Raw genomic sequence first — 24,197 nt, forward strand, 5'->3', positions numbered from 1 at the left:
CAGGGATCGCCACCTGGACGTAGTGACGCAGTCGAGTCACCGATATCTGAAGTGCGTATGCGCATCCACGTGTGTTTTTGCGCACGCGTGCACACGCAATTCATCCCCCGTGAGCGCGATATGGACGTTCCATGTCCGTATTGGGGCACGGGTTGGCATCGAGCCGACCGATAGCCGATTGTGCTAAGCTGGTTACGTAAATAGATGACACCCCTAGCCGGTCGGTCGATCTGTTTCAAAAATAGAACTGCCGAAACGCATCTACGAACCGATTGTCGTCATCGCCAACAGTCGTGGCCGTAGCCGTACTCCTAGGACCCAGAATCGTACACTCCTGATGACACACACGATGGCCCGAGCTTCGGTGTCCTTCCCAGGCGGTGGTGGTGTGTGACTCACGTTCGTGTCGTGTCGGCTTTCCGCGCATGTTCGTGAATTTTCGGCACGGTTCTACCGTGGCTCGGACACTTGATCGTAGCGATCGGTCGCTCGGTCTATTCAATTCGATCGCAATTGTCGTTGGTTGCAGATCGTCTCTCTCTAGTCTCTAGTTTAGCCGATCTCTGTGTCTCTCTCGGTGTTACACCTTGGAGTACAATTATTGTTCAGTGTAGTTTTATTAAACGGTGATAGTTATTGGACTATACGAACATTATCGAACTTTATCGAATAGTTTAGTGATCTCGAAGCAATCGTGCTTAGTGCTGAGGTAATTTGAAAAGTTGGTGATCGTGATTATAGTTGAAATTGTGATGGAGGTTTAACGATAAAATCATTCGAAAGTTTAGCTTTTATTGCCAGTTTTCTGAAAGTGATTGATTCCTGAAATTGAATAACTCCAACTTAACTTTTCATATCACAAATCAGTGGTCAAGAGATAGTGGTACATTTCAAATCAACGAATCAAACCTATCCCATGTCCCTGTTCAAACAGTCAGAACCTGATGGAGTGTACGATTCGGCTTTCGTTGCGAAAGGAAAAAAAAAGTTTAAAAATATCCCAGCCAAAGCGCGCGCAAAAATTTTCTTCTGCGCTTAGAGAGTTTGAAAATTATGGCCCACAGAGAGGCGTAAAATTTTTGACTTGTGCAATCCCGGTGCGGGCTAATAATAGAACCCGCTACCACCGTCGCCGCCACCCAGTAGTAGTGCCCGGCTGCGTGAAAATGTGGAAATGTGAAAATGTGAAAATGGTCGTGTTCAACACCACCGCAGGTTGCATAACCTGGCTACTGGCGACGATTGCTGGTGAACAACGTTCGTTCGTTGGTTGGAATTTACTGCGTGGGATCATTCGGTCGGACCGATTGTCCAGCTTGGGTGATCCTCTGGTAGTAGGGGTGCGCAGGCGTGAAAATTTTGAAGGAGATTGACTCATCCTTCAGGGAGAAGTTTGTGAGCAAAGATCGCATGCAATAACAATAGTTTGGATGCAACATAAGCATGCATCAGTTAGGAGTTTCAAATTTAAGTTGATTGAACTTTTTGAAAATTTTGATTTTTTTTTTTTTGGATTCATCAAATTGATTCTCAGAATTTGATTTTGATAATGAAATAGAATGATTTGTAGGATTTCTATTCTGAAATGTGAAAAACAATCTTAAATCCTGGTCCAAAAATTCAAAACTAGAATGCTGAGACCCCTTAAATATTACTAAATAACATTTTTTCATGAAAGATAAAAAAAAAACAAAATAATGGGAGAAAACTTAAACTGCTAACTTTTATAGGCAGTTCTAGTTTATACAAATGCTATTAACTTTCACTTTGGGCGCTTACTTAACAGTTCAACTGGGTCTCCACAATAATTTATAGTCTTCACAATAGTAAAAAAAAAATTAAAAAAAAACAAAAGAGGGAAAACTCAAACTGAAGAAACTATGAGGCAATTCTACTAAGCTACCTCGAGATCATTCTCAAGTAAACGTAATTAACTATTACACCTGGCGCATCCTCAAGAGTTTAACCAGGTCTCTACAATTATCCTTTATAACAGAGGGAAAAAAAATTAAAAAAATAAAATATATATCGAAAAAAAAAACTTGAACCGATGAAATTTTCAGGTAGTTCTAGTTTTTTTCTTATGTAAACATTATAAACTTTAAAATTGGCGCTTTCTTCATAGTTCAACCAGGTTTTACTTTCATAACAAAGCAAAAAATTTGAAATAAAAACATAAAAATAACAGAGAAAAACTCAATCTGATACTATTGAGCAGTTCTGTTATATATTTTTTATTACTGCTAACTTATGCTAATTCTACACTTGGTTCTGTCATACAATTTCGCGTTTATTCTCATGTATACGTTATTTAATGTTACACCATGAGCACTTGACTGTTTAGTAGGGTTACCACATTTATTACCTTAGTGATAGAAAAAAAAATAAAAAATAAAATTACTAGGTACTTTTTTACTTATGGGATGCATGACCCATAAAAGGTTAAAATCCCTGTTAATAAACAAACAACAACAACTTTTTTACTTATTCATTTGTTTGAAGAGTAATAATTTTAACTGATAAAACTATCAGGCACTTCTAGTTATTTCTTGTGAAGCCATTATCTTGGTTGTTATTTAGTTTAACATTGGGTGCTAACTCAACAGTTACTGAAGCCTCTACTCTTTTACTTCTATAATTCAGTAAAAATATATAAGAAAAAATAGAGAAATAATTCAAACTGATGAAAGTATTCACCAGTTCTATTCAGCCACTTCTAGTTTATTGTCTTGAAACTATTATGCAGCTCTAGTCACCTGGGCAAATTTTAATCTATTGCCATAAAAATATGGATGAAACTTGCAGACTTTCAAAACATCTTGATTTTTTTTTAATATTTGATTTTTAAGCTTTGAATTTTTGACAGATTGTTACCAATCAGTGACTTTATTTGGATCAACAATTGATAATAATTAGATCAATTGTCGAGTCGAATAAAGTCACTGAATTTTTCCTACGTTAGGTCCTCACTGATCTCACCGAAACCGGAAATGGCTCCGACTGAATCCCGGACTAACCCACCGAAAGAAATAGTGCCAACATTTAACCGATAGTATTCTCTTTCTCCCCTTCACAGGAAGGCAACTAAGGGCTGAAAAATTCAAAAACCAAACAAACGTGTCTCTCATTAGCCCCCGTCTCACTCTAAACTAAAACAAGCTCAAGATGCCGAAGCCAGTTGTCCAAGTCGGCGATGACCCCGATCCAAGCGAGTGGCTGTTCGTCTCGCTCGAACAGAAGCGTATCGATCAAAGCAAGCCGTACGATGCCAAGAAGGCCTGCTGGGTTCCAGATGAGAAGGAGGGCTACGTCCTCGGTGAAATCAAGGCCACCAAGGGTGAGCTGGTCACCGTTGGCCTGCCCGGTGGTGAGGTAAAGCCAATCGTTCCACTACTGTCCACTGGCCTGGACTACACGATCTACAGTATCGATTCAACAACAGCGCGCAGTATCGACGGAACCGTAGAGGATTCTAACACGACATCGTTTGGAACTTTACTCTGGGATGATCTCAGTCTAGCCTAGACAGAATGGATGTCGAACTCTGAGAGTACGATTTCCATTTCGTCGGCCGGGTAGGTCACCGAGAGTTACCAAGTTCCTATTCAACGCCGTACTCGTACAAAGAACGCACACTTAACACACTTTCCACAATTCTTTTCCATTCACATCTACACGAGCAGGAGAAAAACCTCAAGAAGGAGTTGGTATCCCAAGTGAATCCTCCAAAGTTCGAAAAAGTCGAAGATATGGCCGATTTGACCTATCTAAACGAAGCTGCCGTACTGCACAACTTGCGCCAACGTTACTACTGCAAACTGATCTACGTAAGTGTCCGACAACCGGGACTAACAGATGCTCTTCTTTTCTTTTATACTTCCATCGAAACAAATCGAATTTGTCGATATTGTCGACTCCATGGGGTTTCGACTTTCCGTGTGGTCTTCCACACTTCGGGGTACTTGGCGTTTCTTGTCGAACGCATGACCTATACAGACCAAGGACTTCAAGAAGGATCTGGTCAGCCAGGTCAACCCACCGAAATACGAGAAATGCGAGGATATGTCCAACTTGACATATCTTAACGATGCCTCTGTCTTGCATAACTTGAGAGAGCGTTACAGGGCCAAGCTTATCTACGTAAGTATCCGGCTGTTGCGGTAAGCACTAAGCTCGCTAACACCGCCCACCATTCAAGAACCCAAACGCTAACCCCTACTGATTCTTCACTGTTGTCAACGATCATCTCACCTGCTAACACAAACCATTGACATCCCAAACCCAAAACTAGAACACCCCAGAACTTCCCATCCCCAATCGCACCATCAGCTTTTGCGAGCGTGAAACCTCCTCGAAAAAGGACCAATCAATCGCAAAACGCACCCGTGTTGGATCTACACACCCGGCTCGACGAACACCTGCACTACATCACCACCACTTCATCTCTCTGAGTCATCGGATAGATTCTTCAACGAGATCCCATTGAACACAATTCATTCGACTTGTCCGTGAGGCGGCACCGTAGAACGAAATCTACACCGCCCCGGCCAAAGCATACTCGCCACTACGTCCCGGACCGACAAACACATGATATCAATGTGCCTCGTGTCCGGGACCGGCGTTCTCGTACCGTACCCCGTCGCATTTTGTTCGAAACTTTCAGCTCAATGACCTAACAATCACAAGACGCCGTCTAATCAAAAATCTCTTCCCCCGATCGCCCACAGACCTACTCCGGATTGTTCTGCGTTGTCATCAATCCCTACAAGCGTTGGCCGCTGTACACCCTGCGTGTCGCCAAGATGTACCGTGGCAAGCGTCGTAATGAAGTGCCGCCCCATCTGTTCGCCGTTTCTGACGGTGCCTACGTCAACATGTTGACCAACCACGAGAACCAGTCTATGCTGATTACCGGTGAATCTGGTGCCGGAAAGACTGAGAACACCAAGAAGGTCATTGCGTACTTCGCCACCATTGGCGCCTCGACCAAGAAGGACGAGAGTACTGAAAAGAAGGCCTCCCTGGAAGATCAGGTCGTCCAGACCAATCCCGTCCTGGAAGCCTACGGTAACGCCAAGACCGTCCGTAACGATAACTCTTCCCGTTTCGTAAGTTACTTGGAAAGATCGGCCAACTTGGAAAGACTACTAACCGCAAGCTCTCTCCTCCATTTTGCCACCCCCTAGGGTAAGTTCATCCGTATCCACTTCACCGGATCCGGTAAGCTGGCTGGTGCCGATATTGAGACCTACCTGCTGGAAAAGGCCCGTGTCATCTCCCAACAGTCGCTGGAGCGTTCCTACCATATCTTCTACCAGATGATGTCCGGTTCCGTCAAGGGACTTAAAGGTAATATACTCGAACCGACAGGGACGAACTGTACTCTCGGACGACTTACCACTTACCGGACGACTTACCACTCGACGTACTCATGAAGAGACTTCATACCTTATCCCTGTTGTGAGACCTGACCTGTTCCGACCGCAATCTGGAAATTGTTCAGTTGGACGCACCCCCACTCCCCACTTCACACTGTGTACGAGTTAATGATTGCACCTGAGTGCACCCCGTAGCACAACTTTTCCTTTCCATCTGAAACGCGAAAGGAAAAGTTCATTTTTTCCACAGGAGACCACATCAGCAGCACAACCTAGCGCAGCAACCGTCAGGGATCGCACATTAATCTTTGATTTTTCTTTTGTTCAATGGACTTCAAATAGAAAAATGTTATCTCAGTAACAACATTTACGATTACATGGTTGTTGCCCAGGGTAAAACTACCATTCCCAACGTAGATGACGGCGAAGAAATGTCTCTGACCGATGTAAGATTTCGAGGAATCGTGAACAGTTCACTCGATAGCATAGGTTTTGTGAGAAGGTGTTAGTTTCATGTTTTCGCATGTAGGCCTCCAGTAGCTTAATGGAACGACCCCATGAGGCGTCGAATATCTCATTGTCCCATTTGGTAGATATTACATCTTAGTCATACCAGTTCATATACCTATTACCTAGTGTAGAGTAGCACCGGCCCCTGATGGATCCCTCGGAACGGATCACATCAGGTGGTGGTTTACCGATATCCTTTAGCTGCAAGGAGACCCTAACGCAGATACGGGACCACAGTCATACACCCTCGTTTGATTACACACCAAAATCACTAACGCACCCTACACAATTCGAATCACCTGTTTCATGCAACCGTGCTTTCCCACCATCAACCTGTAGAGATGTGTATGCTCTCCAACAACATCCACGACTACCATATCGTATCGCAGGGAAAAACTACAATCCCAAGCGTCGATGATGGCGAAGAAATGCTGGGTACCGAAGTAAGAATCGGCAGAAACTGGACTCTGATCTCAATGTTGCTTCTGTTGTTGTCCTCAGTCAAAATTCCTCGAAAAGAATGTCAACCAACAACAAAATTACCATAATACTAACTATCCAACCTCCCCAGCTAACCTCACTTCAAGTTACCAAGTAATACCAAATGTTACCATCATTACTCTTTGAAATCCATACATTTTGAACCGATCCGATTGGACAGAGTTAACGATGCTTAGTACGCGTATTAGCGATTACCCGACGATCACCCAGGGCAAGACGCGCATCCCGGGCGTCAACGACGCGGAAGAACTCGAAACGCTGGACGTAAGTCTGCCCGAACCGTCGTGCCGTGACCCCTTTCTTTACCTCTTACGTGCACTCGCACACCGATCTAATTTCCTTGTATAGAGAGCAAACAGAAGGCCGCACATACCGATTCCCTTCCATTGTTGTATAAAAACTCGAGTGCCGCTGTAAAAAGATGAAGCATCCACTGTGGAACGTGCTGTCGGATTGTGCCGTCAAAATGTATGAATTTTGCTGATGTTATCCCTGCTACCAGATCCTCGTCCCCGTGTCTACGTCTTTGTCTGTCATCCGCACTGTGTGTGTGTTTGTATTGTATCTCCCGTACACGTGTTTTTGTGTTTGTGTTTCTTTGTGTTTTCATGCGCTGTAATCAAACTTACCAAAAGAGCCGAAGCGCACTGCAGCACAACTCACCATGAACTGAAGAAATCTCCGAATCATCACCACCGAAATGAATCACAAAACAAGACGGACTTCTATCCACGATACCGCTAGAATTCAATAACTAAGATCCATTCTTTCAAACAAACGCCGCAAAACTCAACAGAAATGTGCTTCCTGTCCAACGATATCTACGATTACTACAACGTCGCCCAGGGTAAAATTACCATTCCTAATGTCGATGACGGCGAGGAATGTGCGTTGACCGATGTAAGTTGTTGTTGTTGTTCCACTTGGGAACTCTTCTTCCAAACCAAACCCACATCCAAAAAATTCAGAGCACCCCGTGTATTTCAAATCCACATCCCCTGAGCGCAACGAAGCTGTCTGGAACAGTTATGCGTCCGTCTCGCCGAATCGAAGCACCTCTGTTTGAAACAGAACACCTAGAAATCGAATCGAACGAAACTTCTGTGTAGAAAAATACGCTGATGAACATAACGCTTCAACGCCATTGTTGACTAACCCCCGCAGGTCGTCGGTGTGAACAGGCTTCCCGAATTTCTTGGCACTTGGCAAGCGCCTTGTCGAGAAATTCAGGAACGTCGATCAAGCTGGTCGATCGCGGTTTTTATTCTATGTGTCATATATACTCCCAAAAGACGCAATGTCCAACGACCACATTCTAATGCACAATTTCTTCCGGTCCCTCTGCGCCAAAACAGGAAGCCTTCAACGTCTTGGGCTTCACCCAGGAAGAAAAGGACAACATCTACCGTATCACCGCCGCTGTCATGCACATGGGTGGTATGAAGTTCAAGCAGAAGGGTCGCGAAGAGCAGGCTGAAGCCGACGGTATGGAGGAAGGTGATCGCGTCGCCAAGCTGTTGGGCTGCGTCACTGAGGATCTGTACAAGAACTTGCTGAAGCCCCGTATCAAGGTCGGTGCCGAGTTCGTCACCAAGGGTCAGAACAAGGACCAGGTCACCAACGCCGTCGGTGCCCTCTGCAAGGGTATCTTCGATCGTCTCTTCAAGTGGCTGGTCAAGAAGTGTAACGAGACTCTGGACACTCAGATGAAGCGCGTCCAGTTCATCGGTGTACTGGATATTGCTGGTTTCGAAATTTTCGACGTAAGTATTCGACACTACACTGACAGCGACACTTGAGCGATTCGGATGGGGCGTCAGAGGCCAGGGACATCATCTACTACCAGTAGGTGATGTTCAAAGGCGTTTGGGTCCTGTTCGAATTTCTCTAATACCAAAAAAATCAAGGGTCCAAACTGGGTAAAGGGGAAAGGGGAGGAGAGTTTCAAAAATGATCAACCAACACGACCAAACAAATATTTGGGGAGACATAGAAACCACACACTAAATGATTTGCACCTCCCGTATACAACAATAGTACAACGGCTTCGAGCAGCTCTGTATTAACTTCACCAACGAGAAGCTGCAGCAGTTCTTCAACCACCACATGTTCGTCCTGGAACAGGAAGAATACAAGAAAGAGGGTATTAACTGGGCCTTCATCGATTTCGGTATGGATCTGCTGGCCTGTATTGAACTGATTGAAAAGGTTCATATCAATTTACTATCCTATTGCCCGTCGTTATACGAGTTGTTTTCTGTGATTTAATGTTTCCGCATCCAAGCCGGGGACCTCTTTTACCCCTGACTTTGATTGGTGAACGAGTATCTTCTGTAGCATGAATAAGTCGTGAATCACAATGCCCGCATGCACCACGGAGTTGGTCTTTCTAGCTTTCTTTCAGTCATAAGCAACAAACGAACAGGTATTCTTGTGTTCCCCATGTGGACCAAACATCATATCCATATACCTCAGTAGAATAGCATCATTCCACACCGTCTCATGAAAACTATAGACACTGACAAAGGAAACATCGGATATATGAACGACCCGAATCGGACTTGACTAACGATACCAACTTACCGTTTCCATTGTTCATGATACTGTAGTACAACGGCTTCGAGCAACTGTGTATTAACTTTACCAATGAGAAGCTGCAGCAGTTCTTCAACCATCACATGTTCGTCCTGGAACAGGAAGAATACAAGAAGGAAGGTATTAACTGGGCCTTCATCGATTTCGGTATGGACTTGCTGGCCTGTATCGATCTGATTGAAAAGGTACAACTCAACGACGCCTACAATGACTGCTTCAATGCAAAACGCTTACAAACAACTACAACCAACCGTTACGTGGATCTCGACGAAATGAACTCGTAGATTCCCGAGCTAAAGACGAAACTACTACCATTATATTTCATTGCCATCTACTACGTCATGTCAGTTGCGTTGATCATTGGTCACGTCGAGGTGTCTCTGTTGGCAGAATTTCAAACGATCCGAGCGTAGGATTCTGCCGCACAGTTGACACAATACGCGACGATGCCTAGCTATTCCCCATGGGTTCAACATCACCTCCCGGCAGAAGTCTAAAAAGAACAATACGAAAATTGTTGTTTTGGGACGATGCGACTCTGCACGTTCATAGTTTACTCTCTCATCACTAACCACGCCTATTCCTTCCCATGCGAATCATACAGTACAACGGCTTCGAACAGCTCTGTATTAACTTCACCAACGAGAAGCTGCAGCAGTTCTTCAACCACCACATGTTCGTCCTGGAACAGGAGGAATACCAACGCGAGGGTATCGAATGGACCTTCATCGATTTCGGCATGGATCTGCAACAGTGTATTGAACTGATTGAGAAGGTAGAGCGCCCATTTGTTCGGGAGTGTTCTCTGCCGGCCAACCACAGCTCGCTGCGTTTTGTGTATTTTCTCCTTGAGTCTCTCGTAGCAGATAGATCTTACCAACACACGTTTTGAATGTTGTGAATCCTCCACAAACACACAAAACAAGTTCTCTATAACCAATCAAGAGTTTTCAATCCACGATCATTTCTAATTTGCCCAACCAACCGAAATATAACCACGAGACGTTATATTCCACCCGAAGGACGGTTCTCATTTCAGAAACCCCCAGTTTTATTCTCAACAACTAATCACTCTCTTCTCTCCGTCATCATTCTCATAGCTCTCATCAAATCAAAACCAAAAAAAAACGTGTTTCTCTTTCTCCTTTCAACCTACACACACAACCTCACCAACCCACCAACCTGTTCAACCCCGGCCATGGTACAGTACAATGGTTTTAATCAGCTCTGTATAAATTTCACCAACGAGCGGCTGCAGCAATTTTTCAATCACTTCATGTTCATTCTCGAGCAGGAGGAATACGAACGCGAAGGCATACAGTGGACGTTCATAGACTTCGGTCTGGACCTCCAGCCGACGATCGACCTGATCGAGAAGGTAGTTGAACCGTAGTTAGCTGCGAACCGGCGGTACGGCCTGCGATGCCTCCATTCCCTTTTTTTTTATTTTGACCGGTAGATTAGTGAAACGCTGCCCGACCACGTGCCCGCGCTGAGACCATTTTTGCTGTACCACAGTGGGAAACAGTGACGATTTTGATTTTTGACGTGTTTCTCACTCATGTTTTTCTCTCACGTACTCATTATCTGCCATTTTTCCGCTGTTAAAATTGCTGTAAACAAAATGCGCTTTGAATAGTAAAGCTAAACGAGTAAGGTAAGCGCCTGAAAAGGTTGCAAGAATCTTTGTTGTGTAGATATGTAGGTGATACTAACGGTGTAGGAGAATGCAAGTCTTTGATGGCGCACTAACCGAATATATGCACGCAGTTTTCTAGCTTAGCATGCTTGATGCCGGGACGGTCCGTTTCGTGAACGTTCCCGAGACGACGGCGTCCAGCACCGAGTTAATCGACGTTTCTTTTTCTCTTCTATCCGAACTTTTGTACTCACTAGCCTATGGGTATCCTGTCCATTCTTGAAGAAGAATCTATGTTCCCGAAAGCCACCGATCAGACCTTTGCTGAGAAGCTGATGAACAACCACTTGGGCAAGTCTGCTCCGTTCCAGAAGCCCAAGCCACCGAAGCCAGGTTGCCAGGCCGCCCACTTCGCCATTGGTCACTACGCCGGTGTTGTCTCGTACAACATCACTGGATGGCTTGAGAAGAACAAGGATCCTCTGAACGATACCGTTGTCGATCAGTTCAAGAAGGGTCAGAACAAGCTGGTGGTGGAGATCTTCGCTGATCACCCAGGACAGTCTGGCGGCGCTGATGCCGGTGGCGGCAAGGGTGGACGTGGTAAGAAGGGTGCTGGTTTCGCCACTGTCTCCTCGTCCTACAAGGAACAGCTGAACAACCTGATGACCACTCTGAAGTCGACTCAACCTCACTTCGTCCGTTGTATCATTCCCAACGAATTGAAGCAGACCGGTCTCATCGATGCCCACTTGGTCATGCACCAGCTGACTTGTAACGGTGTACTTGAAGGTATCCGTATTTGCCGTAAAGGTTTCCCCAACCGAATGATGTACCCTGACTTCAAGCTGCGGTAAGTATCAATTGATGCAACCATGTATGAACAAATGTACTTTTCCACTTTTCAGCAATACAGTAGAGTAACACACTGTGTCAGGAACCAACACCATTGACAAACAGTTCAGACTTTTTTGGACAAACTCTAGCATAGAGCAGTTGACTAATAGCTGACCTCTCTCAATTCGTAGTTATCTGATTTTGGCCCCAGCTGCCATGATGGCTGAAAAGGAGGGAAAGAATGCCGCTCAGAAATGTTTCGATGCTATCGGTCTGGATCCCGAGTCCTACCGTATTGGTCACACCAAGGCGAGAACTTAACTCTCTTTAATTCCTATCTGTTACCCAGTCGTCTTTGTCTGAGCCCACCCTTCACGTGTATGGTCAACGCGATGAATTTCCCATGAACTTGAATACTGTTGACCAGCCTGTTCAATTCTGTCTTGTCTAGTTCCCCACCACCAGTTACCGAATTGTGATTGTCCCCCATGTTTTGTTACGACTCACTGTTGCCCCCGAAACACATACAATCCCATCCACGTAAGGACTTGGAGATATGATACGCCCTTATCCACGTTGACAGTACAAACCGAACCATTTCCCAGCAGTGATGACGACAACTTGAAAGTTGATCTAAATCTCCCAGCACACAATAATTCATCCGATTTTTTATGTTTTTATTCTCTCCGACATATCGTGTAAATCCCGTTAATGTGAATGTCCCACCACGTTCGCCCTGAACTACACGCTCACTTGTTATACCACACAATGTGTTTGTGTCCAAATCCAGCTACAAAATCCTGAACCCCAAGGCCGCCGAAGAACAGAAAGAGCCGAAGAATGTCGCCGACGTTATCTTGACCTCCATCGGTCTCGATACCGAGTCGTACCGTCTCGGACACACCAAGGCATGAATCCCCAATACAATACCGTTTGTTATGTCAACATCAACCCTTTTGTATGCGTTCCGTTATGCCTGTCTGTTGCAATCTACCATGAACCCCGTGACACTTGTGTAGTCTATGCTTCTCGTTGAGATGAACCAAAGCTAAACGTCAATGATCTGGACTTGGCTTGGCTCTCTCTCAAACACACACCACCATACACCATGAATTCCACTCCTACCTAGCGGATGAACCCAAACTGAAACATAGAGTTCATCCGCACCCTTTAATGCACCCACAATCCACTGAATGCTAATCATATACCAATTGGTTATTTTCTTTTTCCCCGGAAACTGTATTCCACATCCCCAAAAAATACGTTAACTCCTAACATGCTTCCCCTCGAATCGCATCAACTTCACCATACGAATAGTTACAAAATCCTCTGCCCCAAGGCCATTGAGGGCATCGAGGACGGCAAAACCGTCGGTGGTATCATCATCAACAGCGTCAACATGGGCCAGGAGCACTACCGATTGGGCGTTACCAAGGCATGGTCAAAATTTTCCTATAGTTGTAGTAGTAGTAGTTCGATTGAGTAGTATCATCATCAGAATTTGGCGAACTGTAAAAAGCAACCAGCAGCCGCAGCAGCACAGCAGCTCCATCATCCGCGCCGGCGTCTTGCGAAGCCGTGAATGCTGAACTATAAATATTCCATTTTGGTCATCCGCGCGCAGATCCCAGGCAGGGGTCAAACGATTGAGACCGTTGACTCCCCTGAACACGGGAACACTTCGTTGCTTAGGGACTTCATTTGTTCACTCTCAAAACAGCAGTTGTCCGCAAGAGGTTTCCCAAGACGAACCTCCCCAATGAACAGACTGTGTAGTAAAGATCATACATTATGTACATAACCCTCCAACTAGGAAATACCGTAGAGTTAAGGTTGTTAGGATATTCTCGACTGAACTAACCCCCTCTTCGTCGATTCATACTGTACCATACAAAGCGCACGCACCCACAATATCATTATGTCCTGTGTACTCTTACTCTCCCCAACACAGATACAAAATTCTGTGCCCCCAGCAGATTAAAGAACCCTGTTCACCAGAAAAGGCCTGTCAGATTATTCTGGCCAATCTTCAACTACCGGACGAACAGTTCCGTTTGGGCAAGACCAAGGTATAACTGGACGGTCTCTGAATACGGTGTTGAGTGTATGGGCAAAGGTATCCGGCTGGTGGAGATGATTGGGAATTCGGGTCACATTAGTGAGGTTTCTCTCATAAAACCTTACAAATGTTTTAGATCTAGTTTATCATGTATTTAGAATCTTGAAATTTGATTCATTTAAACCAAGCGATTCATCTTCCGCATCCGGATAGCTTTGCTCTATATGTTGTGCTACTTCATCTTTCTAGCTCACACACTAGAAAACAAAATTAAAAACTGAAATGCCGTGATTCTGCGTGAGATCTAACACATCCGCCCTCTTGATGGCGTTAATTTTTCCTTTCCTCACTCACCTTTTGAGAAATAAAAATAAAACCCGAAAATTTACGGCTCTAAACAGTGCCGAATTTCTGCACTCGCCCTCAATTTCCACTAAAAATAACATTCCACACTCTCCTATCTCTCTTCGCAAACGCACATTCCACATCCATAAATTTCCCATTACATGTGTCATCTGCCCACCGAACGTCATTCCAACTTATTATATGTGTTGATTGCTTCCTCTCGCTTGCATCCCATTCTCTGTGTAAAAATCCAATCTATGTGTTTTCATGTCTGTATCTACCTCGCCCATCATGACACAACTCCGGATCAGAACGTGTGTGTGCTTCCCGCACACGCGCGCCGTCCTGCTCCGGAGGCATCTAAAGCCGTACGTGATCTAACCGATGTTTTCTCCACTCCGCGTTACCACGCGGCTTGTCCCCCGTTCCCCCGACTTTCCCACCAACAGGTCTTCTTCCGTGCCGGTGTCCTGGGTCAAATGGAGGAATTCCGTGACGAGCGTCTGTCCAAGATCATGTCCTGGATGCAGTCCTGGTGCCGTGGCTACCTCGCCCGTAAGGAGTTCAAGAAGATGCAGGAGCAGCGCGTCGCCCTGGAGACCGTCCAGCGCAATCTGCGCAAGTACATGAAGCTCCGCACCTGGGCCTGGTGGAAACTGTGGCAGAAGGTCAAGCCTCTGCTGAACGTTTCCCGCGTCGAGGACCAGATCGCTGTAAGTATGGGACGATGACGCCTACGACAACGGTTGCATCACGGCGACGATGATCATCGCGATTTGATTTTCCATGAAACTCCGGCCAGCAGTTTTCCACGCTTTTCACCTGTGTCGGATCCATAATTTATGGTCGCTGACTCAAGCGCTAAAAATACTCGCGCATCACCTTTGGCACTTCTTGCAAAAACACACTTTCGTGGGAGCTCCGACGAGGAAGGAAATTAGTGAACATAAAATTTCATTAGCACCCGGAAAATTCGCCTCCGCTGGTCCTCCAGGGGAAGAGATAAATTATTTATTCAACCCGTGATTGGATCGGCCTCGCCGTAAGCGATGCAAAGTGGGTGGAGAATATTCCAGGTTATTTTTGAACAATTTTTGATCAAAATTTCCCGTCGCGATAATTATAACACATGCCCCGTGCCAGCACCGGTGGAAAATTGTTTCAACCTGTCGGATCTTCTAAGTGTGTCGTTTTCTTTAATGGCCCTCGTCCTCCGGCTTCGGGGGAATGGTAATAGATGCGAAGATTTCCACTGCGTAGGCCCACCGTGTAGGTGCCGAAGGTGAGACGAAGCCGTTCGGCTCTGCACTCGTTGCTGGAGCCGAAGTTGGTGACACAGCTCTTGCTGGATAGCTAGTCAGCCCCGAGGAACATACACTCCAGTGATTCGCAGTACAGCGGACGGACCTCTACCTGAGCTTTACGTGGTCCAACGACTTTAAAGAAATATCAACCAGTATTCATAGCCATTTGTGGTGCAATTAAGTAGTGTTTAATAGCCTCCAGCAATATATAGTGATTCAGTAGCATTTGGCCAGTAGAAGCATTTCATTAGTTTACACTTACCTCATTCAACTCGAACGCTCGAAGGATTATGGAAAATCAAATCGAACCCGATGTGGAAGTTACATTCAACTTCAACTCTGCCAACGCTCCCCCATCCAACGATGATCAAAAACCCGTGAAAGGAACCGTACCGACCGCCGCTAGTCTCGTTGACGAAGATAATCGTGTGATCAGTGCTAAAAATGTGCCAACGCCTAAATCTAAATTACAGGAACTCGAATCCAAGGCTCAGAAGGCCCAGGAAGCCTTCGAGAAGGAAGAGAAGGCCCGCAAGGAACTGGAAGCCCTGAACAGCAAGCTGTTGGCTGAAAAGACCGCCCTGCTGGATTCTCTGTCCGGCGAAAAGGGTGCCCTCCAGGACTTCCAGGAGAAGACCGCCAAGTTGACCGCCCAGAAGAACGACCTCGAGAACCAGCTGCGCGACACCCAGGAGCGCCTGTCTCAGGAGGAAGATGCCCGCAACCAACTGATGCAGACCAAGAAGAAGTTGGAGCAGGAAATGAACGGCCAGAAGAAGGATGCCGAAGATCTGGAACTGCAGATCCAGAAGATCGAACAGGACAAGGCCTCCAAGGATCACCAGATCCGCAACTTGAACGATGAGATCGCCCACCAGGACGAGCTGATCAACAAGTTGAACAAGGAAAAGAAGATGCAGGGTGAGGTCAACCAGAAGACCGCCGAAGAACTGCAGGCCGCTGAAGATAAGGTCAACCACCTGAACAAGGTTAAGGCCAAGCTGGAGCAGACTCTGGATGAACTGGAGGATTCTCTGGAACGCGAGAAGAAGCTGCGCGGTGATGTTGAGAAGGCCAAGCGCAAGGTTGAGGGTGACCTGAAGTTGACTCAGGAAGCCGTGGCCGATCTGGAGCGCAACAAGAAGGAACTGGAACAGACCGTCATGCGCAAGGACAAGGAAATCTCTGCCCTTTCCGCCAAGCTGGAAGATGAACAGTCCCTGGTTGGCAAGACCCAGAAGCAGATCAAGGAACTGCAGGGCCGCATTGAGGAACTGGAAGAGGAAGTCGAAGCCGAGCGTCAAGCCCGCGCCAAGGCCGAGAAGCAGCGTGCCGATCTGGCTCGTGAACTCGAGGAACTAGGTGAGCGCCTGGAGGAAGCCGGTGGTGCCACCTCTGCCCAGATCGAGCTGAACAAGAAGCGTGAAGCTGAACTCGCCAAGCTGCGTCGCGACTTGGAAGAATCCAACATCCAGCACGAAGGTACCCTGGCCAACCTGCGCAAGAAGCACAACGATGCCGTCGCCGAGATGGCTGAACAGGTTGACCAGCTCAACAAGCTGAAGACTAAGTGAGTATCATGCACATGCCCGCAAATATTTCTCGATCTTCTCTTTCGCAGGTTGCCCAATTGTGTCGATTGGTTGGAATGCATCGCTGAATCTCAACCGTACTTCTCTAAATGCAAAATCTCTTCTCTTTTCTTTCCACCCTTCTTGTGCACTCCTTTCCTCTTTTCGGATATAAATTTGCCCCAAAACAAGGGCTGAACACGATCGCGCTAACATGTACAATGAGCTGAACAACACTCGCTCCGCTTGCGATACTCTTGCTCGCGAGAAGGTAATGTATCTCCTATCCTCTTTTCAAACTGTCCCCTCTCAAATCTGCCTGAGCAGCAAGTTGATGACTGAGCATGGTCTTCCACCACACCCCTCAAACTATACAATACAACATGCATCCAACCAACCTCAGCGAGCCCAACCACCACCACCACCACAACCACGAGTAGATGCAGCGACAGAATTGGTTGATCGTTTTTTCTAATATTCAAAAAATATTTCCTCACAACCCACAACGTCACCGTTTCTAACCGTTACCCGTTTGTATGTTTGTCGTCCAATTATCTTCCCAGAGCCGAAAAAGAGCGCAGCCAATACTACGCTGAAATGAACGACGCCCGTCTCAGCTTAGATCATATGGCCAATGAGAAGGTATTAGAAGAATTGCAGCTGTCATTACTTTTTTCAATCAAGCTACAACTAAAATTCTGTACAGGCGTATTTCAATCAGACCCAACGACTTTCGAATCCTAACGCTGCTTTTTCTTAAACCAAATCAGCCGAAAAAAATAATTTTACGGTACCCGTCCGGTACACGACTTACCCCTTGAAACAGCTGTAAAATATTTGCTCAATACCTGCCCCTAAAACTTGCACTACTCACATCAAGTAGAGAAATATCAATTGCACCTAGCACACATCAGATCACCCAGTAACATCTACTTACTCACTCACAACAATTCATCGATTTAAAAATATCGAATCACCAAGCACTCTAGCGAAAGTAATCCTACTGTACATATAAAAGTAAAAGAAAGTAAACATGCACAGCCTCAGCTTCTGTAAATGAGTGGCTCCAACATCCGGCTTCATATTATTGATACTAACCATATGACTTTCTCTTTCCACTTCCATCAAAATCCGACGTGACGTCAACCTCACGCGCTCGCGCAAACATTAAATTCAAAAATAAAACAGGCTGCCCAAGAGAAGGTTGCCAAGCAGCTGCAGCACACTCTGAACGAAGTCCAGGGCAAGCTGGATGAAACCAACCGCACCCTGAACGACTTCGACTCCGCCAAGAAGAAGCTGTCGATCGAAAACTCCGACCTGCTCCGCCAGCTGGAGGATGCCGAATCCCAGGTCTCGCAGCTCAGCAAGATCAAGATCTCGCTCACCCAGCAGCTGGAGGACACCAAGCGTCTCGCCGACGAAGAATCTCGCGAACGCGCCACCCTGCTCGGCAAGTTCCGCAACCTGGAGCACGACCTCGACAGCCTGCGCGAGCAGGTTGAGGAGGAAGCCGAAGGCAAGGCTGACATCCAGCGCCAGCTCAGCAAGGCCAACGCCGAAGCCCAGCTGTGGCGTACCAAGTACGAGTCCGAGGGTGTTGCCCGCGCCGAGGAGCTCGAGGAAGCCAAGAGGAAACTCCAGGCCCGCCTTGCCGAAGCCGAGGAAACCATCGAGTCGCTCAACCAGAAGTGTGTCGCTCTGGAGAAGACCAAGCAGCGTCTGTCCACCGAGGTCGAGGATCTGCAGCTCGAGGTCGACCGTGCCACCTCCATTGCCAACGCTGCCGAGAAGAAGCAGAAGGCCTTCGACAAGATCATTGGAGAATGGAAGCTCAAGGTCGACGATCTGGCTGCCGAGCTGGATGCTTCCCAAAAGGAATGCCGCAACTACTCCACCGAACTGTTCCGTCTCAAGGGTGCCTACGAAGAAGGCCAGGAGCAGCTTGAGGCTGTCCGCCGTGAGAACAAGAACCTGGCTGATGAAGTCAAGGATCTGCTGGACCAGATCGGCGAGGGTGGCCGCAACATCCACGAGATCGAGAAGTCTCGCAAGCGTCTGGAAGCCGAAAAGGACGAACTCCAGGCCGCTCTCGAGGAAGCCGAAGCTGCCCTGGAACAGGAAGAGAACAAGGTTCTGCGCGCTCAGCTGGAACTGTCTCAGGTCCGCCAGGAAATCGACCGCCGCATCCAGGAGAAGGAAGAGGAGTTCGAAAACACCCGCAAGAACCACCAGCGCGCCCTGGACTCCATGCAGGCCTCTCTTGAAGCCGAAGCCAAGGGTAAGGCTGAGGCCCTGCGCATGAAGAAGAAGTTGGAAGCTGACATCAATGAGCTTGAGATTGCTCTGGATCATGCCAACAAGGTAACGTGATATGGCTACGGTGGAATGAAACAACATACTTATTCGGTTTATTTTTCTTTCATTTTCTACACAGGCTAACGCTGAGGCCCAGAAGAACATTAAGCGCTACCAGCAACAACTGAAGGATGTCCAGAGCGCCCTGGAGGAAGAACAGCGTGCCCGTGACGATGCCCGCGAACAGCTTGGAATCTCTGAGCGCCGTGCCAACGCCCTGCAGAACGAACTGGAGGAATCGCGCACCCTGCTGGAACAGGCCGACCGTGGCCGTCGCCAGGCCGAACAGGAACTGAGCGATGCTCACGAACAGCTGAACGAAGTTTCCGCCCAGAACGCCTCCATCGCCGCTGCCAAGAGGAAGCTGGAGTCTGAACTGCAGACCCTGCACTCCGACCTGGATGAGCTGCTGAACGAAGCCAAGAACTCCGAAGAAAAGGCCAAGAAGGCTATGGTTGATGCCGCCCGCCTGGCTGATGAACTCCGTGCCGAACAGGATCATGCCCAGACCCAGGAGAAACTGCGCAAGGCCCTTGAACAACAGATCAAGGAACTGCAGGTCCGCCTGGACGATGCCGAAACCAACGCCCTGAAGGGAGGCAAGAAGGCCATCCAGAAACTGGAACAGCGCGTCCGCGAGCTGGAATCCGAACTGGACAGCGAACAGAGAAGACACGCCGATGCCCAGAAGAACCTCCGCAAGTCTGAACGCCGCATCAAGGAACTGACCTTCCAGTCCGAGGAAGACCGCAAGAACCACGAACGCATGCAGGATCTCGTCGACAAGCTGCAGCAGAAGATCAAGACTTACAAGAGGCAGATTGAGGAAGCCGAGGAAATCGCCGCTCTGAATCTTGCCAAGTTCCGCAAGGCTCAGCAGGAACTGGAAGAAGCCGAAGAGCGCGCCGACATTGCCGAGCAAGCTGCCACCAAATTCCGCACCAAGGGAGGACGTGCTGGTTCGGTGCAGCGTGGTGCCAGCCCAGCAGTAAGTATTTTTTAGAAATATATTTTTGCTTAGGTTCGACAGTATCGTTTCATGCATTTTCATTCTAAAAATGTATATCGTAAAAAAGCGACTGTTAGTTTTCTTTTTATTCTTCATATTCTTCGCTAGTGAAACAATAATAATTTTTCTGAAATAGTGTCCTTTATTACGATTCACTGTTCATTCATTTCAATTTCAAGAAAATATATTTAGACGTGTTTTAATTCACGCCTAACTATTCCTCTTTTCTCGTATCAATTCAGCCATCGGTCATCAGAGCGTAAGATCGCTACTGTTAAACAAATGATAGACTATTGTACGCAATACCCAACCCTACAAGTAAATTGACCGAACGAACCGTTCTCATTTGTAAGTTTAACAAATGGTAAAATATTTTTTGATTATTCAAGAACCTGATTAATCCAACCTTCAGTGTGATTCATGTACCTACCTTTCTCAGTCGATAGCAGTTGATAACGATTAGTTCTTCAGTTATTTACTGCAATCTCCTACAAATCATGTTTATTAGAGAATCTGAGTAACACTCATCGGAATCACGTATTATGCACCGGACGAATTTCACTATCACATGCCCAATAATTCGAAAATGCCTTCATTACCTCCATTCGAATCACTACAGAAAGTGATGATTCTCTCAAAACTTCATTCACGTGCACTTCAACTGAACCAACATCAACATACTTTTGGTCGATGAAATATCATGAAATAATTCCAACCAACTTATAACCAAGGAACGCGTTTTGCACTGTTTGACCAGAAAAAAAGTGATTCACCAACCCTTAGAAATAAACGTATTTTTCTCCTGCTCTTTTCTCTTCCGCAGCCCCAGAGACAACCATCTGTTATGCCAGGACTTGCAGGTCTTAACTTCCCAACATTCGATGACCATGGCTTCTAAATTCTGAATCACCCAAATTAATTTATAGATAAAAAAAACACACCTTTTTATTTATTTAATTAATTTATTTACACTTAAAAACAAGATCCTCACGCGTACTCGCTGACGTAGGCCGTCACCACCACAAACAAAAACCAAAAAAAGATTTCAGAGCAAAGCCGGTGCACGTGGCACGTTGCCCCTCGCACGTACACATGCGGAGAAGCGTCTCCGAGAAACAACGCAGCAACGAACATCTTGCCAACATCAGAATAATTGAGAGAGAGACACAACCAACAACGATGATCAACGCTCACACATACACATTTTTCAGCCCTTAAAGAGTTAGTATTGTTTTACGTTTACGCAATATCTGCATGTGGAAGTGAGAAGACGTGCCCGTCACTGTATTATCTTCGAGAGAGGAACATGTATATTAGGTATTGGAAGATCTAGCGAGCGTCATGCGAGGACAAAGAGAAACAAATCGCCTGTCATAACAAGAGAGGAACGCTATGTCCATCAAAACATAATGATAATGATACTTTTTTCAAACGTTATCATTCTTTATTTTCCTATTTATTTTTTGTGTTCGTTTTTATTTTATACTTTCGCTCTGAATCTTTTATAATTTTATTAATAAAAAATGTATTTATTTTTATTAATTAAAATAACGAAATAAGATACTATTCGAAACTGAAACAAAATGAAAATGATTTAGTTTTTACTGTGAAATTGCGCTTCGCAGCCGAACAATCCGAATCAATGCATTGGAAGTTGTTTGCTAGTCCCGTTCCCCTCGTAGTGCCCCCGGAAGGGGCTTGATTGCGACGCGTGGTACGTTTAGTACAGCCGAAACGACCATCTTCAACAAGGCAAAACGAGAGAGAAATATAGAGACACGTTCAAATTACCATCCAACAAACATCAGCCCATCGAAAGCAATTTAAGAAAACTTCGCAATTGTCTAAACGTTCGACCGTTCCTCCGCCCAAAACTGTCATCCACCCTGTCACCGAGGCGAGCAATCCGGCTCCCAAACGGGCTACGCGGGGGTCCACCCGGGTACCAGTACAGCAGGTTCCGAATGCAGAACCCAGAAAAGCCAGACGCGAACCGCAGCCTCCTGAAAACGAATCCATTTTCACGACCTTATACACTGAGAGAGAACACTAGAAACTTAAAACAAAACGGAGAAAAATGCCGCAAAAACATACTAATTCGAATTTGACCTGAAACTACGATCTGTAAAGCCGAAAGGAAAGGAATTTTCTTGGAGAGAAGAAAGCTATTGTAAATGTATATGTGTGGAAGAAGAAAGCCAAAATTTTCTAAAATAAATCAAATTTTATTAAAAAAAAAATAACACAGGTCCAAGATATCAATCATTCATCCGATAAACCTCGAGTCATACCTCAAGGCGTCTTATGGTACGTCCATAGTTATAGTCCAAGACCACTTCTGGTGCGAAGGTGGATCTCTTTTGATCCTATCTTACGACTAGAGTTGTGTTCCGTCATCGATCATCGATCTTGACGGTACACTATCGTCCATCAAAATTCTGCAAAACCCTCATAAGATTTGGTCGTTTCCGCCTACAGGCATATATTTTTTTTTTTTTTCGAGGCATTTGTCATTAACGAAACTATTGCTGCTGCATGAATAAGATGAGAGCTGTTGTTTCATACGGTTTGTCAGTAACGTACAGAACATGTACGTGCAGTGCTTGATACGAAGCAAAAAAGTTGATCGGATCTAACGAACATCGCACCCAAGCTAATAGACCTAGCGTACGATGTTCAGTCAAGAAAAGAATTTACCACAAAAAAAAATAATTCGAGCCGTTCGGGCTCGTCTGGAAGTTGACAGACCGTCTGCTCCTGTGGTAAGAGTCTACTAAACAGGTGACCTCTAATTCATGGTGTAATGCGGCTTTATGCTTACCGTGCCAAGGAATGAATGGTTAAGGGGGATCTAATAAAAACCTAACCATAAACGGAGTCTGTGGAGAAATATTGCTACGATGATTATATCATCTGAAGTAGCTTAAACATTAATTTGAGATGCTTCAGTTTTATGGAATACTTACATAGGTAGTACAGTTCATATATAACATAACATAGAATTGCACCTAACCTAAAGTGACCAGACGTCCCGCGTTTCGCGAGACAGTCCCGCATTTTGACCAAATGTCCCGCGACAATTTATGTCCCGCGTTCGTCTCAAATCGTAAAAATGTCCCGCGTTTGAAGAAAATTCAACAAGCATTCAAAATATTGTACTTACTTCAAAGCCAAAATAGTCAAACCGGTTTTGTAGCGTTAGCGTAGTTACGGTATACTTCGTAGATTGGATACTAACAACATTCATGTACCTTTTGCTAATCTTGCTCGGATTGCTTTTCGGAACAAGGCCGAGGAGTTAACTTTGTTCCAATCTTATGCAACAATACCAAAAGCACAAATGTTATTATTCCCGGCCGTAACTTGGGATAGGGGAAGGAACTTGGGATCTCTACCGTAACTTGGGATAGGGGAAGGAAATGTTGATGTAGGGGAACTGCGGGCATAACGCCCCCAGGGGGCAAAACGCCTTCACGCGATTTCATCATATTGTGGAGGTCTTCGTTAGATGCAAGCAAACTAGAACTCAAAATGAGCAGGTTAAACCCAAGAACGGCTGCTGTTGTAGAAAGAAAAGCGTGAAAAACGACGATTTTCCACATTTGGAAAGATTCCCTAATTTGCAGCGCACAGAAATTAAGACATTGCGCGCTGATTACATGGAATCAACCCATTCAACTACCACGCGCCTCCTACTCCTCCATTTGCTGCTGGGAAGAGTTCGATGGAGCCCCTTGGTATTTCACAACAAGTCAAAGCGGGAAATGCCAGCGGGCGTTTTGCCTCACCCAAAAAGGCGTTTTGCCTCCTGCAGTTTTCCGGCACCTAAAAAGTAACACTTTTTTGAATTGTTTATTTGAATGGGAAATTTTGTGGGCACGCGCGCCAAAAGTTGAAGTCTCTTAGGTAAGGGAGTAAACTGCTCTCCAAGGCAGAATACGACCTTAAAATAAGCATCATTTGAGATTTATGACCACATATGCTTAGCCGGGGCGTTATGCCCCTCTTTCCCCTAGCACTTATTTAAGAGGCCTCCGACTCAGTGACACTCCCATAAGTAGTTTTATATTGGGGTAGTTTCATGGCGTGAT

At 45.9% G+C, this 24,197-nt stretch overlaps 1 protein-coding gene across 30 annotated transcripts; it reads left to right on the plus strand.

Moving 5' to 3' along the window:
- Positions 1-486: 486 nt before the first annotated feature.
- Positions 487-22,349, plus strand: LOC109429391 (myosin heavy chain, muscle). Of its 30 annotated transcripts, none has more exons than XR_009997606.1 (17): positions 488-709; positions 3,077-3,372; positions 3,997-4,140; positions 4,728-5,108; positions 5,187-5,349; positions 7,186-7,289; positions 7,745-8,152; positions 8,427-8,597; positions 10,881-11,476; positions 12,251-12,368; positions 14,314-14,577; positions 15,642-16,738; positions 17,303-17,381; positions 17,928-19,103; positions 19,177-20,085; positions 20,349-20,470; positions 20,930-22,349. XR_009997606.1 is itself a non-coding variant. In XM_062850943.1 (16 exons), the coding sequence occupies exons 2-16, from the start codon at positions 3,166-3,168 to the stop codon at positions 21,002-21,004; spliced, it is 5,892 nt and encodes a 1,963-aa protein (XP_062706927.1). In that variant the 5' UTR covers positions 487-709; positions 3,077-3,165; the 3' UTR covers positions 21,005-22,349. The 30 variants fall into 30 exon arrangements, 28 of the variants coding, with proteins under 28 accessions (XP_062706927.1, XP_062706924.1, XP_062706928.1 ...); XR_009997605.1 differs by having other exon boundaries at positions 20,349-20,454; XM_062850943.1 differs by lacking the exons at positions 3,997-4,140; positions 7,186-7,289; positions 12,251-12,368; positions 20,349-20,470 and adding exons at positions 3,684-3,827; positions 6,228-6,331; positions 11,652-11,769 and having other exon boundaries at positions 487-709.
- Positions 22,350-24,197: the final 1,848 nt, after the last annotated feature.

The sequence above is a fragment of the Aedes albopictus genome, chromosome 2 (assembly GCF_035046485.1).
Source record: "Aedes albopictus strain Foshan chromosome 2, AalbF5, whole genome shotgun sequence".
NCBI lineage: Eukaryota > Metazoa > Arthropoda > Insecta > Diptera > Culicidae > Aedes > Aedes albopictus.

Bases quoted from the DNA above. Each gene is read 5' to 3' on its own strand.
- LOC109429391 (XM_062850943.1), top strand. From the start codon at position 3,166: ATGCCGAAGCCAGTTGTCCAAGTCGGCGATGACCCCGATCCAAGCGAG. The intron at 3,828-4,727 runs GTAAGTGTCCGA...GATCGCCCACAG, and splicing joins ACTACTGCAAACTGATCTAC to ACCTACTCCGGATTGTTCTG. The intron at 5,350-6,227 runs GTAATATACTCG...ATCAACCTGTAG, and splicing joins TTCCGTCAAGGGACTTAAAG to AGATGTGTATGCTCTCCAAC.